The sequence below is a fragment of the Macrobrachium rosenbergii genome, chromosome 13 (assembly GCF_040412425.1).
Source record: "Macrobrachium rosenbergii isolate ZJJX-2024 chromosome 13, ASM4041242v1, whole genome shotgun sequence".
NCBI classification, from domain to species: Eukaryota; Metazoa; Arthropoda; class Malacostraca; order Decapoda; family Palaemonidae; genus Macrobrachium; species Macrobrachium rosenbergii.
Genome location: NC_089753.1, coordinates 22,740,112 through 22,754,831, shown reverse-complemented (window position 1 = coordinate 22,754,831; position 14,720 = coordinate 22,740,112). Strand labels below are relative to the sequence as shown.

At 38.9% G+C, this 14,720-nt stretch overlaps 1 protein-coding gene and 1 pseudogene across 1 annotated transcript; one reads left to right on the top strand and one right to left on the bottom strand.

The window, feature by feature from the left end:
* Window positions 1-1,150: 1,150 nt before the first annotated feature.
* On the bottom strand, window positions 1,151-14,120 carry LOC136845007 (ribosome biogenesis regulatory protein homolog). The gene is made up of 5 exons (XM_067114667.1): window positions 13,933-14,120; window positions 4,927-5,064; window positions 4,457-4,577; window positions 4,044-4,280; window positions 1,151-2,089 (listed from the first exon to the last, which is right to left on the bottom strand). The coding sequence occupies exons 1-5, from the start codon at window positions 14,085-14,087 to the stop codon at window positions 1,850-1,852; spliced, it is 891 nt and encodes a 296-aa protein (XP_066970768.1). The 5' UTR covers window positions 14,088-14,120; the 3' UTR covers window positions 1,151-1,849.
* Window positions 10,121-12,486, top strand: LOC136844551 (uncharacterized; annotated as a pseudogene).
* Window positions 14,121-14,720: the final 600 nt, after the last annotated feature.

Sequence of the window (14,720 nt, the reverse complement as noted above, 5' to 3'; positions counted from 1 at the left end):
CAGATGGCATAAAACCTATCTCAAATCAAAATGGTGAAAAGCAGTCTTAAAGCTGAAAACATTATCGAGCAGTAAAGTTAAAAACTTCTTTAGCACACTGGCATCCCTATGGATTTACTGGTAAATCTAACTAATTTTCAACTACATGTTTCATACAAACAGCCAACTCTTACCATGTTTGAAAACAAAAACAAAAAAAGATGAAAGAGCCATATTGAGAATAAGAAGAAAGCACTGATTATAAAAATAAAAATAGTCTGGGATTTCCACTCTTACAAACCTTTTCCATTCATTGTTTTTAGTGCAGGATAGTTTTTCAGGCAAACCATTGCTGCAAAGCTGCTGTGAAAATAGTTTGTTTTAGTTGAAATCTAGAAATCTTCCACTGCACACTGGCTTCCCTGTTTACTGGTACTAATAAATAAGAAGAAAGCACTCATTATATAAATAATGGGTTTACTGGGAATTAATATTGGAGGAATGGCATAACATATTGTAGGAATTGAAGCAGTACTAAAAGAAGAAAAATATAAAGTCAAGCTTCCCCAGGCACCATGATTTGAAATGGGCATCTTGGTAACCATGAGAAAGGTAATACTGTACAAGACCGTGTACAGTAGACTGTATTTGCTAAGTAGTTTCTTAATAGCGATATAACACCTGAAACATGAAGAAAAGTATCCCCATATGACCACTTCTCTTGCAAATTTATGGTACATGCAGATAACAGTGAATTAGGGAGAGGTGGATGAAGCTGCATTATGAACAACACTCCCTAAAGACATGACTAAACAATGATTGGACCCAATGAGAACACATTTAAGTTTTCCTTAATTATATCTCTGGAAAAATTTGGTAAAAGTAAGCTGAATTCTCCATAACATGATTTAACTGCCCTTACTGGCTCAAGAAAGAGGTCATCCACATTAGATGTGACTGCACAGAAGTGGGATAGCAAATGGGACTTCTAGCAGGTCTGCACTACCATGGGACAGAGTCTTGGTAACAAAGTTATATGAAAATGAGAGAGTGATGAGGACCAGTTCTTTGTATGAGTCACATTCCTCAACAAGGCATGGATCTTGCTGACTTCTTGAAGATGCCAATGCCAGAAGATGCACCAATTTTGTGGTTATTTAAAACACAGATACTTCCTGTGAAGATTTATTTAGTGGTTCTGAAGAGACTTCACAACACCAGTGCAAGGCCTCAAACAAAAGTTGGAACTGGAATATAAAATTTGGGACCAAGGGCAAGCGCTGGGACCTAAGGTGTCATTCAGCACTGAAAATAATGCTGAAACAATTGTTAGGAGAGGGTGGAAACTTAGATGGAATAAAGGGGTTGCAGCTAGGGGGAATAAAGGGAATGAAAGGGGTTGCAGCTAGGGGCATACTGATAAACACAACTCTACTGAAAAAACACAAAGCCTATACTAACAAAAAAATGTCAAAACAACAACAAACATACAATGACCAAAAACCAATTCACAAACACATGATAAGATATGGATTAAAAAAGAAGAACTGAAAGACGTTTTATCTCTCTCTGCAAGTTTCTCTTTTTAAATCTAGAGAGACCTCATTTCTGCATTATTGGACAATATGTATGTTATGATAAACCGTAGTTAATAAACATTAACTACATGAAATCATTGTATAGTATTGATACACTTGTCACTTAGAAGATTCTTAACATTAAAATATACTTTGGGGCATCAGCTAATTTTGATTAGCAATTTGATCCTCTTTTTGTAAACTAACAAGAGGGTCATGTATCTAAACACAGTAAACCAATAAGTTTGTAGTTTGTATGAATAAGAAACAAAATAAACACCAAATTGGCCTACTTACTCTACATTTTCCTCTGTGATTTGTTTACTTATTGCTCCTTCAAGATTCAAATCTGGTTTATCAAGTTTGCTGAGGATTTCTAGACATCTCTTTTTCTCCTGCTGGCCATCTCCCGTTGTAAACTCAACCTTGCGTTTTCTACCCAAACCTTTGGCTCTCTTTTCCCCTGGGAGTGACTCTTGGAATTTACCAGCTGATGCTGTAGCATGTTTAGCATGGTGCATCGCGACATTAAGCTGCAATAAAAATATGATACTACAGGCTGTTTTAGGCTGAAAGTAAGATACACACTAGCATTTTACCAGCCGATTCAGAACGATGATGACTGAAATGTCTTTAATGAATAAGTTTCCTTCGCTACAATCATACTGTAATTTTCCAAAACTACTTGGACTTCCCTGAGCAATTCAACTCTTATTTACATGGGTAATAACAGACATGAAAGAAAAACTTATGACACATTCAGGCTGGTCATTTCAAAACTTTAAATAGTGTCAAGAGAAAAATTAACATAATAAAAAACCTTTAATCTGACTGCACATACACAATGAATACAAATAAACAAAATATACTACTCTGAACTACACTTGAAATTATCAGCTGTTATGTATACTTCAATACCACTTTTTCTCTAATTCTGAAATTTTCTTCAGATTCACTGAAATGGGCAAAATTTGCTTTTACTTTTTATGGATTTCACACTATTATTGCAGTTGGCATACTAAGATACATTTCATGACTCTGAGACTATCACTCTACTACGAATACATATAAGGAGAATGGATAATACATAAAACGTTTAATATTGCTATCTGGTAGATATGAAATCTGCACTAGTTTCCTGGTTGCAAGTTTTTTTGTTTTTTTTTGAACCAGTGGCTATCGTTTGTTTATGTTAATACTATCTGCTTCATAATTATGTTTATTAATTTCAACAATACGATTATAAGACAAATGTAGGTATGCCCTAGTGCAAATGACAGTCCAAATGATATCCCACATCTTGGGTGCTAACCCTTCCAGACAGGCATAAATCTGTGAATGTCCCTTCTCAAACATCCAAATGCCAGTAAAAAGTAATTCAGGTTGCTGTTGTATGCATTATCTAATATACGGTAAGTCTATTATTCAGTTAACTGGTTCCTCATCTTTTATTAACATCACCGTTCCTTTGGCTCTGTTTATGGCACTGAGGATAGTCACCTTGATATTTACACTAATGTCTTCAGTAATTATCATACTGTCTTCTAATGGGTTTCAAACTCCCTGGAACTGGCTCTTTTTGCTCTCAATCCAACATCAATTCACTTCAAATCCTTTGACAAACTTCTCAATTTTACAATAGGTGTTATTTGCCGTTTTTATAAATTGGTTTTCTATAAAAAACTACCAATTTTCATTTCAATAAAACTATTAAAAAACAATCAGGATTAAAGGACTTCATCAGCCTGTAGGTAGATTTGAAATAAAAAATGTAAAAAGTTGTTTTTTCATCCCACGAGGTAAGGTTTTGTATTATAAATAAAAGCCAATCTTGACACAATATAATTTCTTTAAACAATAACTTGCCAAAACCAAGTTCTGAATTATCCCAAAATTTCAGAAAACTGCAAAGAGCAAAGAGGAGGTATTAAATGCCACAAGAGACAAGCTGCTGATATGGATAATTAATTTTTCCAGTAGACTGCAAACAGCAGTAAATTCTTCACTGTGACTCAAGCTTTCCTTAAATATGTGATCTAAACTCTTAAAATAATTCAACAGATTTATACTTGAGGCAATATTGCCTAAAAACCCAGCAGCACCATCATCTACTATCAGGTGACTTTCAGGCTAACAAATACACCATTAATCATATCATCACTGAATATTTGTTAAAACTAAAATATCTTTCAAACAAACACATTACTTTAGTTATTAATTTAACACTCCACATGTGTTATCCCCTGAGTCATGAACAAAAAGCCTTACTGTCTTATCTGAGATTCCATATTTTAACTATACATCATAACTAAAAGTGACAATGACCTTTCTCAGTCTTAAGGACAAGACATACTACTTCCTTATCTTCAACAAGGTACATAATAAGAAAAGACAAGAGTTAATATAATTATACAAACGAGTTAAACATAAAATGCAATTGGTTTAATCAAGGTATAAATAACGAACAATAAAAAAAATTTCACTTACTTCTTTTGGGGTAGCAAATGAACTTCCTGTAACACCTAATTTCGGAACATCTATTTTATTGTGACGTGCTATGTTACGAAGACGCTGGTATTCATTTTTAGCAATTCTTTCTTTCTTTAGCTGTGCCCTCTTCTCAAACTGATCTTCATAGGGGTCTACATTACCAGGTACTTCAATTACCCAATTCTTTTCTTTTTCTGCTTGGACTTTGCGGTAACCATACCGAGGTACCCATCTCTGCAATTAGCAAATGAAAAAATAGTCCTACTTCATGAAACTTGCAAGGCTACTGTAATCTAAACAAATACTGCAACTAAGCATTTTTTACAAAAGATAATATATATTTCACAAAGAAAACAGACACCTACAAGGCTAAATTTTACATACAAGGTAAAAATAAAATGACTCCTCACCTTAAGTGTTTCATCCCAAAGTTTCTTTTCTTTCTTCCTTCTTGTTAAACCCTTTTCCCTGGCATACTGTTCCCATTTTGTAAGGATTGGACCTTTGGGCAGTGGTTTTTCTCTTGGTAACCTGAGAGACAAAGAGAGAGAGGGAGAATTTCTTTAACTAGGCTATGCAGTGACTAGTAATTCAACTGTTCAAAACACAAGGGTGTTGGCAAAAATATGCCAAAAGTCCCCTGATATTTAAAAAGATTCACCTTCTACAAGGGCAGGAATTTACTGCAGCTACAACATGATAAATAAGGTGTAATATATCACCTTGATCATTCTGATTCATTCTGCTTTTAACAAACATCTATTATATGAGAAACTCAGCATAACTAAAGAGATGAATTCATGAAGTCATACTTCATACACTGCAGTAAGGTGTCATTCATAAAGTCACTGGAGTAACATCTGACTGCCAATACATTTACCTGGTGCTCGGTTTTGGTAATGTGACATAGACAGCATTATCAATGCGATGTGTCGGTAGATCCCAAACCTTGGCTAACAGAGCCTGGACACCATCACGGGCCAAACTACAGAGGTAACTGTCGGACTGTTCTGGATCTCTGAAAGAATGGTGAACATTATCAACTTACAATAATCATGAGTAAAACAAAATTATGTGCACATTTACAACCAATGTATACACAATAAAGAAGTATGGTGTTATGACAAAATGAGACATCCCAAGATTATACTCCACTTGAAGGGCACTGAATTTAAACAGAAGACAACAAAGAAGGCTCTCCTATTACACTAAGTCTTCCAGCCAAGATACAAACAGCAAAGTTCAATCAATCATCCACTACACCACTAAAAAGAAAATAAATCTTTAACAGTTACATATATCCACTGATTTAAAATATTCTACTGGAACCAAAATGAGCACACCCCTCACAATAAGGCTATGACGCTCAGCTATGGACTGAGAGGATTACATGAACTTGTAGGATATGAACTCACTTCAGCTCATATGTCTATACTTAAGAACAGAAAGCATTCAACTAAAGCCAAAACAAACCATTCTCAAAATATTCAATACAGTAATTTACTAAAAAAAAAAACTATTTTCCTTTCATCATCCATGGTTCATGTTACAGTATGGCCTGGATGTTTTCCATACTTACATTATCCCATAGATCATTCAAGTCACAGGTCTGGAGAACATCTGAACTTCAGTTTTACACATAAGTATATTAACACTTTTAGAGCATATTTAAATTGTAAATTCTTCATATATTAATAAACTTACTTCTGACAAAACAAGGTGGAATACTCGCAAGCACTGCTTATGTCTGCAAATTGTGGGCAAACCCAGGATACCTAGCTCGTTCAGTGAAACTTGTATCAGCTCTACCGACAGCAGACATGGACAAACACAATGGCCTACCCAAGCCAGAGAAATGCTCTTCCTTGAAATCTTCTTTAAATTCTTGTGAAAGGTCTTCTTGGACCTCTTTTCTTCCTCTCTTGCTCACATTAGAAGAGCCTGATAAGGAGGAGGAAAAAGGAAAGAGATTATGCTTCTCCTCCTTGGCCCTAGCCAATGTCTTCTTTTCTTCGCAGGAAAACTAACTGTAATCAATGCCAAGAGGGCACTGCCAACATGAATGACAACCACTACGAGGCTAAAATACTGTATGTAGACCATCTCAGCCAAGAGTGGCATACACATGAAAGGCAGGGGAAGGGAGGAGGGATTGGTAGGTAACTGCTTCTTGCCTTCCTCCTCTACAAAAACTTAACTGACAGTTGCATATCCTACCCTTACAAAGGAGCAGTAATAGAGGGGCATGAAGGGACATATACACTCCCTCATGGCTTTCACACCCAAATTATTCACACCATTTCTTGATAGCAAAACTTAGCAGTCACCAGAAGTACAGCAAGAATCCTCTTTTGACAACAGCTAAAGAAAATGTCCTTGATGACAGCGAGTGAGGATATTCCCCAACTCACCCCTTGAACCTCCTTGTTACAGTTTCAATGACCGATTTCAGTGTACAGTACACTGACAAATAACCCTAAATGAGGCGACAGTTTGCAGTTCCTTAGGAATAAATTTACATCCTGGTTCAGTTATAAACGTCGAATCCTTGTGGATGAAGGGTACATGCACAAAGTTAACCATCACTCAGAGCAATCTGTTGACTGTTACCTAATTGTGCATACTCAGACAACTGAGCAACTCTGGAGGGATCTCAAGTTGTAATTGAAGTGGACTGGGATGAGACTTGAGATTTCAAACAATGTTTTGTCTGTTACTTCTTTCTGGACTGTTTACAAGTGTCACCATCAATTTTTTTTCAAGCTTCTAAACTATATAGGCCACCAGGAAACCATCACAAGAGAACTGCAGATGAAAGTCAGAGCATCTAAGCGTAAGCAGATTCTGTCAGCGTGCTGTTTTCCACTTTTGGAGTGGCGACAATTTTGAACAGCAGTCATATTTGTCAATGATACATAGGATCCCAAAGATCAAAAGGGCAAACCATGCAATTCAGTAATCCTCGACTACTGATACTAATTTAAAGTCATTATATTATTACAGAAGGTCCCCGATTTATGGCAGGGGATCCATTCCAGCACTGCGCTGTAAGTTGATTTCAGCTGTAAGTCGGTGTTTCACTGTTATCGGTGCTTTAACGGTGTCGTAACTTGATGTTGCATAAGTTTACAGTGCCATAGGCGCTGTTAACTTGATGCCTATTCTTGCTGTTAAACCCGTGCCATCAACGGCATCATAACTTGATGCAAGATCAAGTTATGGTGCTGTAAAATGCCGTTAACAGAGCTGAAAAAGCGTGTAAGATCAAATGCGCTGTAAGCCGATGTCACCATAAGTCGGTGACACTTTATTTTCATAACACTCTGGGAAAGGTTAGATTTAGGTTGTTTTGGTTAGGTCACAGCCAGTGGCAGACCACGTCTAAACGGATATTTAAGTCCCGCCAATCTATTTCCTATATTCAGTGCTATTTGGCCATTCCCTCCCCTCCAGGGCCAAGTCAGGGCACATCACCCTAAGTCAGGTTAGGAGGGTTAGGTCAGGACAATATTTTAAGAAAAGGATAGGTGTTGGTTTTTTTGGTTGGGTCATCTCCTGTGCCAAAACACATGTCTGAATGGAAGTTAGTCCTGGCGGTTTGTGTTCATCTGCTGTAGTCAAGAAGTCAGAATGACAACACTTACAAATTTACATTTAGTGAACGTCCATTCATAAAATTTTGTCATTTTGCACTTTTTTGGGGATGTCTGGCTCTTCATCACAGAAATTTGGTAAAATCTTCATTAATACCATAACTTAATTAGTATGTTCCTTCAATTTTGACACTTTTTTTTTGAAACAAGTGGTCCTGTCACCATCAACTTACCTGGCAATTCTTCCTTGAATCATGGGGAATAACACCATCTTCCACCTTGTAAGTAAATTTTGTTTGTGAACCACTCATTAACCATCCACAGTCTGCCATCCAACGGCTATTAACATCTAGGAAAGATCATGACCAGTCTGAAGACATCAAACCTACCCATAGTTATTACTCAAGGTAAGGTAAGTTTATGGAATGTTTTCAATACTGTGTACAGTAATACCATGCCCTAGGTTATGTTAGGTTAGCTGTTGTTGGTTAGACAGCAACCTTATTAATAGTCAGTTGCTGTGCCCTGAGATAGGTTGGGTGGGAGGGTCCAAGGGGAGCGAAGCCCACCAGGCTAGGTGCGGATATCGCCCAGTACATTACATTAGGTAAAGGGCTTAGGACTAGAAAAAGACAAGAAGCGCTAGGTTGTGTTAAACAGGGAGGGTGGCCCCCTGGCTTGGTAATGACCTAGCATCCTAGGTTATGCTAAAGTAGGTTAGGTGGACTAGGGGGGGATTCCATAGGGGCTGAAGCCCCCCACAGCTAGGTGAGGCTACCTTAGGTTAGGTTAAATCAACTGCTGTATTTTACCCATTTTGTGTTAACCCCCACACAAACCCACTTTCTCACTGTGGTCCCCTGAATAGCTATATATAAAGGTGGGCCTCCCTAGCTCTATAACGACTTATTTTCTTAGAAAACACACATCTGAAATGTTCAAAGCATACATTCAAACATAGGAAAATCATGTTTTCAATTCCAAAATGCAGTAATGGTTCAAAGTGAAATTTTTATGAAACTGAAGACTACTACTGCAACCTCCCGGGTTCAGTACATAACAGTTCAAGAGCAAAACTGGTGCCATGTTTAGTACCAGCCCCTTGGGGATGAATGTAAAAGCATAAACAAAAGATTGTAAATGGGTAGTTTCCTGAAAGAATGGGATCAGGATCTAGTTCACTGTTTCTGAAGTTTAGTGTTACTTGGGGGGTCCAGTTGGTGACTGGCAGGAACCAGGTTACAGTAGGGTAGTGTTCAGTTTTACTAAAATTTTACCTTAATTAGGCTACACCTACGTCGATCTGACATCAAAGGTGGGTGTAGGGGCACGTTCTGCTAGACTATGTACACATCCACCTTTGAACGGTCAGGGGCCTTAAACCATAGCCTACGGAACCCTCGACATGTTGGGAATGGCACGGCACCCTAAGCTGATCTTCGTTGTAAACGGAGTCATTTTTCATTTAGGATTACCCCTTGTTTGGGAGTCCATAATTTTAAATAGGTAGACCTATGGAATAACTCTGCATGGGATATTTCCTTGGAAATTGACTCTTCCTATAGTATTTTGGTTGCTTATCAAGATTTTACTGTTAATTTTTGCTGGTCAACTGTAACTAACCTATAATTAACCTCAGAACTGATATGTTATTGTATGCTGGCCATCCTGGAATGCTACTGCATATGCGAAGTGTTACAGGATAGCTTTTGGTAAAAAGTGGAGTCTCCTTCACCAGAGGGGTGGAGCTGCCCCCCCCAAGCTAAGTAACAATGCCTACTAAGTTAGGTTAGGTTAGGGTACCTTAGGTTAGTATGGTTCCTTTTATAATAGATTTCCTTAGCGGTAAAACTTTACTCTAGTTGCGCGGCTGATTCCTGCCAGTCGTCGACCAGGACAGGTTCCTCATACATGAAATAGACATAACCTTTCCAATAACGCCAGGTCCTGACCTGGCACAGGGGGGGATTTGCCCCTTGGACCCCCCCAAAAAGGCCGTAACTTATCCCAGTCAGTGACTGGCGGGAATAAGGCCACGCAACTAAAGTAGTTTTACCCCTTCTTGAACATTCGGCTCCTTACAGTAAGGATTTGTGAATGTGCGGAACCGTTCCATAGAACAAACTTGACAGTCCGGTTTTCTCCCTGTGTATTTCCCCACCCAAAACCCGGAGTTCCCACAGGGTCCCCAACACTGTTGGGTAGAGATGTACCTAGCCTAAGTTAATAATAGTTGACCAACAATAAACACCACCACCTCCTTCAGGCTCCTCAGCAACACAAAAAGTATAGGAAAAATCAATTTCCAAGGTAATAATTAGTGCAGGGCTGTTATGTAGAAATACCGGTTTATAGTCCGAATGCACCACTGTCTTAATGCACCACTGCCTGAATGCACCAACCCCTGGTCTTAATGCACCATGTACAAGGTTCCAATGCTCCACATCTTGGTCCGACTGCACCACCCAGTCTAAATGCACCATGCTTTATGGTCTCAATGCACCAACTGAAGGTAATTAAGATAGTTTAGAGGCTAATTATGAATAGGCCTAGTTGCCTGTTACGTGGTAGTTTATTAAACTAGTAGTACAGTCTGGTTGGGGCTCTGTTGTTCATGTCATTGTATAGGGCACTAAAAGAGCAACCCCAAAAAAAGTGACTGGCAATTTTCAAGCTGTTTGCCGATTTCATCTAACCAAAATGGTCTCACTGCACCAACTGAAGGTAATTAAAATAGTTTAGTGGCTAATTATGAATAGGCCTATTGCTGTTACATGGTAGTTTATTAAACTAGTAGTACAGTCCATTCCAAACAGACATCACAAAACTTCAACACCATTTTTCTTATTGTTAAGAAATCTTCAGGCCATTTACACTGCCATGAACACCACTAGGTCTAAAGACAGGATTGAGTTTCCATGTAGTGTGTGAAGCAGATGTAAGACCAAGACAAGAAGCCCTGCACTGTGATGTCTGCAATGACTGGCAGCACAGAACTTGCAACTCTGGTTTGTAAACTCAGCCTTTCTTGGGCCTGTACAGTTGAGACATTTTTTTGGCTTGCTTTATCCATTATTTACTGTTTGAATTTTTTTTCTGAAATTTTGGATATTTCAGTGGCACGTCAGTGGGTGGCATAGTGGAAATATAGTAGTCTATGAATTTACTCATTTTACTGTGTATTTTTGCTGCAGATATCACAAGAGAATTCTATAGGGAAACTGATCAAGGGGAGAAGTGGGGTTACCTAGGTGGGTTTGCCATAGGTGCTCTGCTCAACAATGTGCAAGAAATGAGCACTGACAGCCTGACAGAAATTTCAGTCACATGTAACCGTCAGAGAACTTGATGACACCGCCACGAGGAACATCAACCAGATGACCCTTCAGAGGAGTCCACTACAACAAAACTCATTGCTTTTTCTTCAATGTCAACCTACCAGTGGGAAGAGATCAGTCATGCTGTGGAGATATCCTCACCACTGAACCACCCCACTGACATTATGGTGATAGTCCAACATCCTACCATGTAGTAAGAGGAGGTTCAAGAATAGGGTGATCTTCTCACAGATAGCCTGGATTCCAGCATGTTAAAAGCGGTAACGTCAGTATCAACTTCATGGATCTGCAGCGCACCGCACAAAGAAGAACAGGTGTTTTGCTAGTGTTAGTCAGCAAGGTACTACCTTCACCAAAGGTCCCAAGGAACACAATCATGGAGGCAACCTAGGGGCACAAGTTCGAGTACAAGCAATATCTATGGTTAAGGCAGCAGCCAAGGAAAATATCTATAGATCCTCAGGGAAGATTGTTAAAGATGCTCTCTTACACTTGCAACTGGTGATGTAGAACTGCCAAAAGTATCCAACTCACAGAGAACTGCCAACCCGAGCCGACAACAGCTATGACCAAAACATCCAAATGATATGGAGTTCGAGATTGTTGCCATTTCTCATATCCCAAGTGATTTTCTTCAACGAGATATTCACCATAATGGTCAACGTCACTTGATATTTGCTTCTCCCTCTCCCAGCTTTCCTTCTTGAGCAAGTCCAAGATCTGTCTACTGATGGAACTTTCAAAGTTGTTAGGGAGCCATTTGTGTACAGCTTGTCAGCATTCACAGCTACATCAAGTGTGGTGACTGTACAAAGCAAGTCCCACTTTATTTGTAATTATGTCACAACGAAAGAGTGCCGATTACACAGCTATCCTGACGCTATTCTTGAACTTCTCCCCATCCAACTTTATGGTTGAAGAGATTGTTGCAGATTTTGAACGGGCTCTGTGGAGTGCTCTTCATAAGTTTTCTACCGGATGTTCCTGTGTTTGGTTGTTGGTTTCACTGGGCACAGGCTGTGTACAACAGAGTTAAAAATATGGGCTACGGTCACATATGTTCACCAACTTCCTCAGCGCCATTACATACGTGATTTGATGGCACTCCCCAACCTTCCAGCCTCCCATATCAATAATGCTTTCAAACCATCTGAAAGACAGATGCCTCAAGCTCAGACTACTCAGGTACAGAAGCTCCATAAACTCCTCGACTACATAGAAAGACATGGATAAACAGCCAATCACGCTCCACCGCCTACCTGGTCAACATATAAGAGAGTAGTCAGGATGAATAATGAAGCTGAAGGTTGGCACAATCGTTTAAATCACGACACTCCCACTAAAAAAGAATGAATCTCTACCTGCAATTAATACACTTTATGAGGAGACCACTTTCCTCCCTCTTTCAAGTAAGGCTTACCAAACAAAAGAAGATTTGTAGGTCAGAGTAAAAAGACCCATTCTAAGCAGCAAAAACTTGCAACTGTGGAAAGCATACGAAAATCATGACATTATTACATCAGAGAGCACCTGAGAAGATGCAGTAACTGGTAGATCTCCCATGAATATTAGGCTACAAACACTACATCTGCTATATGTTATTCATAATTTACGATTTTTATTTGTGATTTTTAAAACCACTTAAGTAATAAAGAATAATGAGGACTTTCTTGTAAGATGTTTGTATTTATTATCAAGAAGACTAAGAAACTTTATATATGATGTTTGTTTTTATGAACATGAATAAAAAAATTTTATGATGCATGTATACATTCGGGCTACAGTTGGTGCATTTGGTCTGGTTTGTTTAGACTAGGCAGTTGGTGCATTGGACTACAATGTTGGTGCATTCAGACTACAATGTTGGTGCATTCAGACTAGACTGGTGGTGCATTCAGACTAGACTGGTGGTGCATTCAGACTAGACTGGTGGTGCATTCAGTCTGGTGCATTCAGGCAAGGGTGCATTCAGTCTAAATACCGAAATACCTGCAGGCTAGAATTAGGCAATTACTAGCTCCACATTGGGTATTACCTTGGAAATTGACTTTAACTATAGTATATTGGTTGCTTATCAACAATTTACCATTATTTTTTGTTGGTTGACTGTAATTAACCTGTAATTAACCTAAGAACTGATTATAATTTTGGTAAATCTATATATTAGCTCCGCGCCTGTTTTTACCTTTTCAACTGGTTTTTTCTAAACTTTTAAGGGTTCTGATACTGGCTGATTGCATGTTTGTTGTCGCCACAAATGGGAATTTCCACTTCGCCCGTGTTTAGTAGTGGCCTGGGGGCGGGTTGGGTACCCTCCACGTTAACAAATTATTACCTACCGGACGGGATATGAACCGCTCAAACAGACGTGACTCTGTCTTGTGAAGATCGCTTATGGAAACCCCTTGTTGGATGGACTTTGGGGGTTAATTACAGGTTAATTAGACTCGAGCGCCAAAAATGCAAGGTAAATTCATAATTAGCAACCAAAAAGCTTTAGAAAATGTCAAGTTATAGTGCCGTCGGCGACGCGGAGCTAACCTATAGTTCTACCATAATTTGCTATCATGCCTTTGCAGTGTTAGGCTATGGGGGAACTTTTGGTAAAGAGTAGAGTTTCCTTCACTGAGAGGTCCGGGGGGCGAAGCTCCCCGACTAAGTAACACGGCCTGCTAGGTTGGGTTAGGTTATGTTAGGGTACGTTGGGTTATTGTGGTTCCCACGCCAATCCCTTCTTGGAAAAAGTCAACTTCCCAGGTAATACCCGACGCGGAACTAATACTTAGTTCTACCCAAAATATCTTTAATAAAACAGCTGATTCAGGAAGAGCAAACGTATCAAAACAACGGAAATGGCAGCAGAAGGATCGAAAAAGGAAGACGGTCGTTTGTGGAGAAATCAATCCCGACGACGACGTCGAGGGTCGACATCAGCAGCAGCAGCAGCTCACTCACCTTAACAACCTTTCGTCGACCGCATTCTGATCTGACACTGCGAGATTCCCGACGTCGATGTCTAATTCTATTTCTTTGTCGACTTTCACCGACTTGATTTCTTCCGTCGCCTTGTTTAGGATTTCTTGCACTCTGGCTGCTGTGTCTTCCTCCATCTTGTCTGAGGGTATTCTACCGAGTGCTCATAGACGACGTAACGTGCGGGGGTAGTATTACGTCGCGAGATAATCTATAATTCGATCATATTACGAACGTGAAGGTAATCATAGCCTAAAATATAATTTAAAATATTTAAAATTGATTTTTATGATTAATTTTCCATTTTAATCCCTAAAAATTATACATTTAAACTCACATTTTGTTAGTCCTTACAACGCCGATTGCAGTGCGTACCGTGGAAACTTATTTTTATTTACATGCGCTCACATGTGGCCGATTAACTAATGTGGTAAAACTTGGTAGATCAACATTCGCGTGTCAAATTTCCTACAGGCTTCCTTATTATATACAAACATCATTGTCCCCTTAATAATTGTTTTTATTACCATAATTAACTCAGAAAGTCTACTTATGGACGAATTTCGGTAATTTCCAGTTTTCATTTTCAAAAGTTGATACTCACACTAAATTTGAATCTCTGACCAACATCAATATGAAAGCAATATTTAGCTAATAATTCTTCCCTAGAAGGAATGGTAATGGGCCGTTAACTAAGTCACTTTTATAGTTTTTTTTAATGGCAATACACACTACGTTAAGGTTGTTATGCGATCGCTCATTGCAATCAT

Coding starts and splice junctions, on each gene's coding strand:
- LOC136845007 (XM_067114667.1), bottom strand. CDS start 14,087: ATGGAGGAAGACACAGCAGCCAGAGTGCAAGAAATCCTAAACAAGGCG. Junction 5,065..13,932: donor GTCGACGAAAGGTTGTTAAG/GTGAGTGAGCTG, acceptor CCATTCTTTCAG/AGATCCAGAACAGTCCGACA. Junction 2,090..4,043: donor CATTTGCTACCCCAAAAGAA/GTAAGTGAAATT, acceptor TTTTTATTGCAG/CTTAATGTCGCGATGCACCA.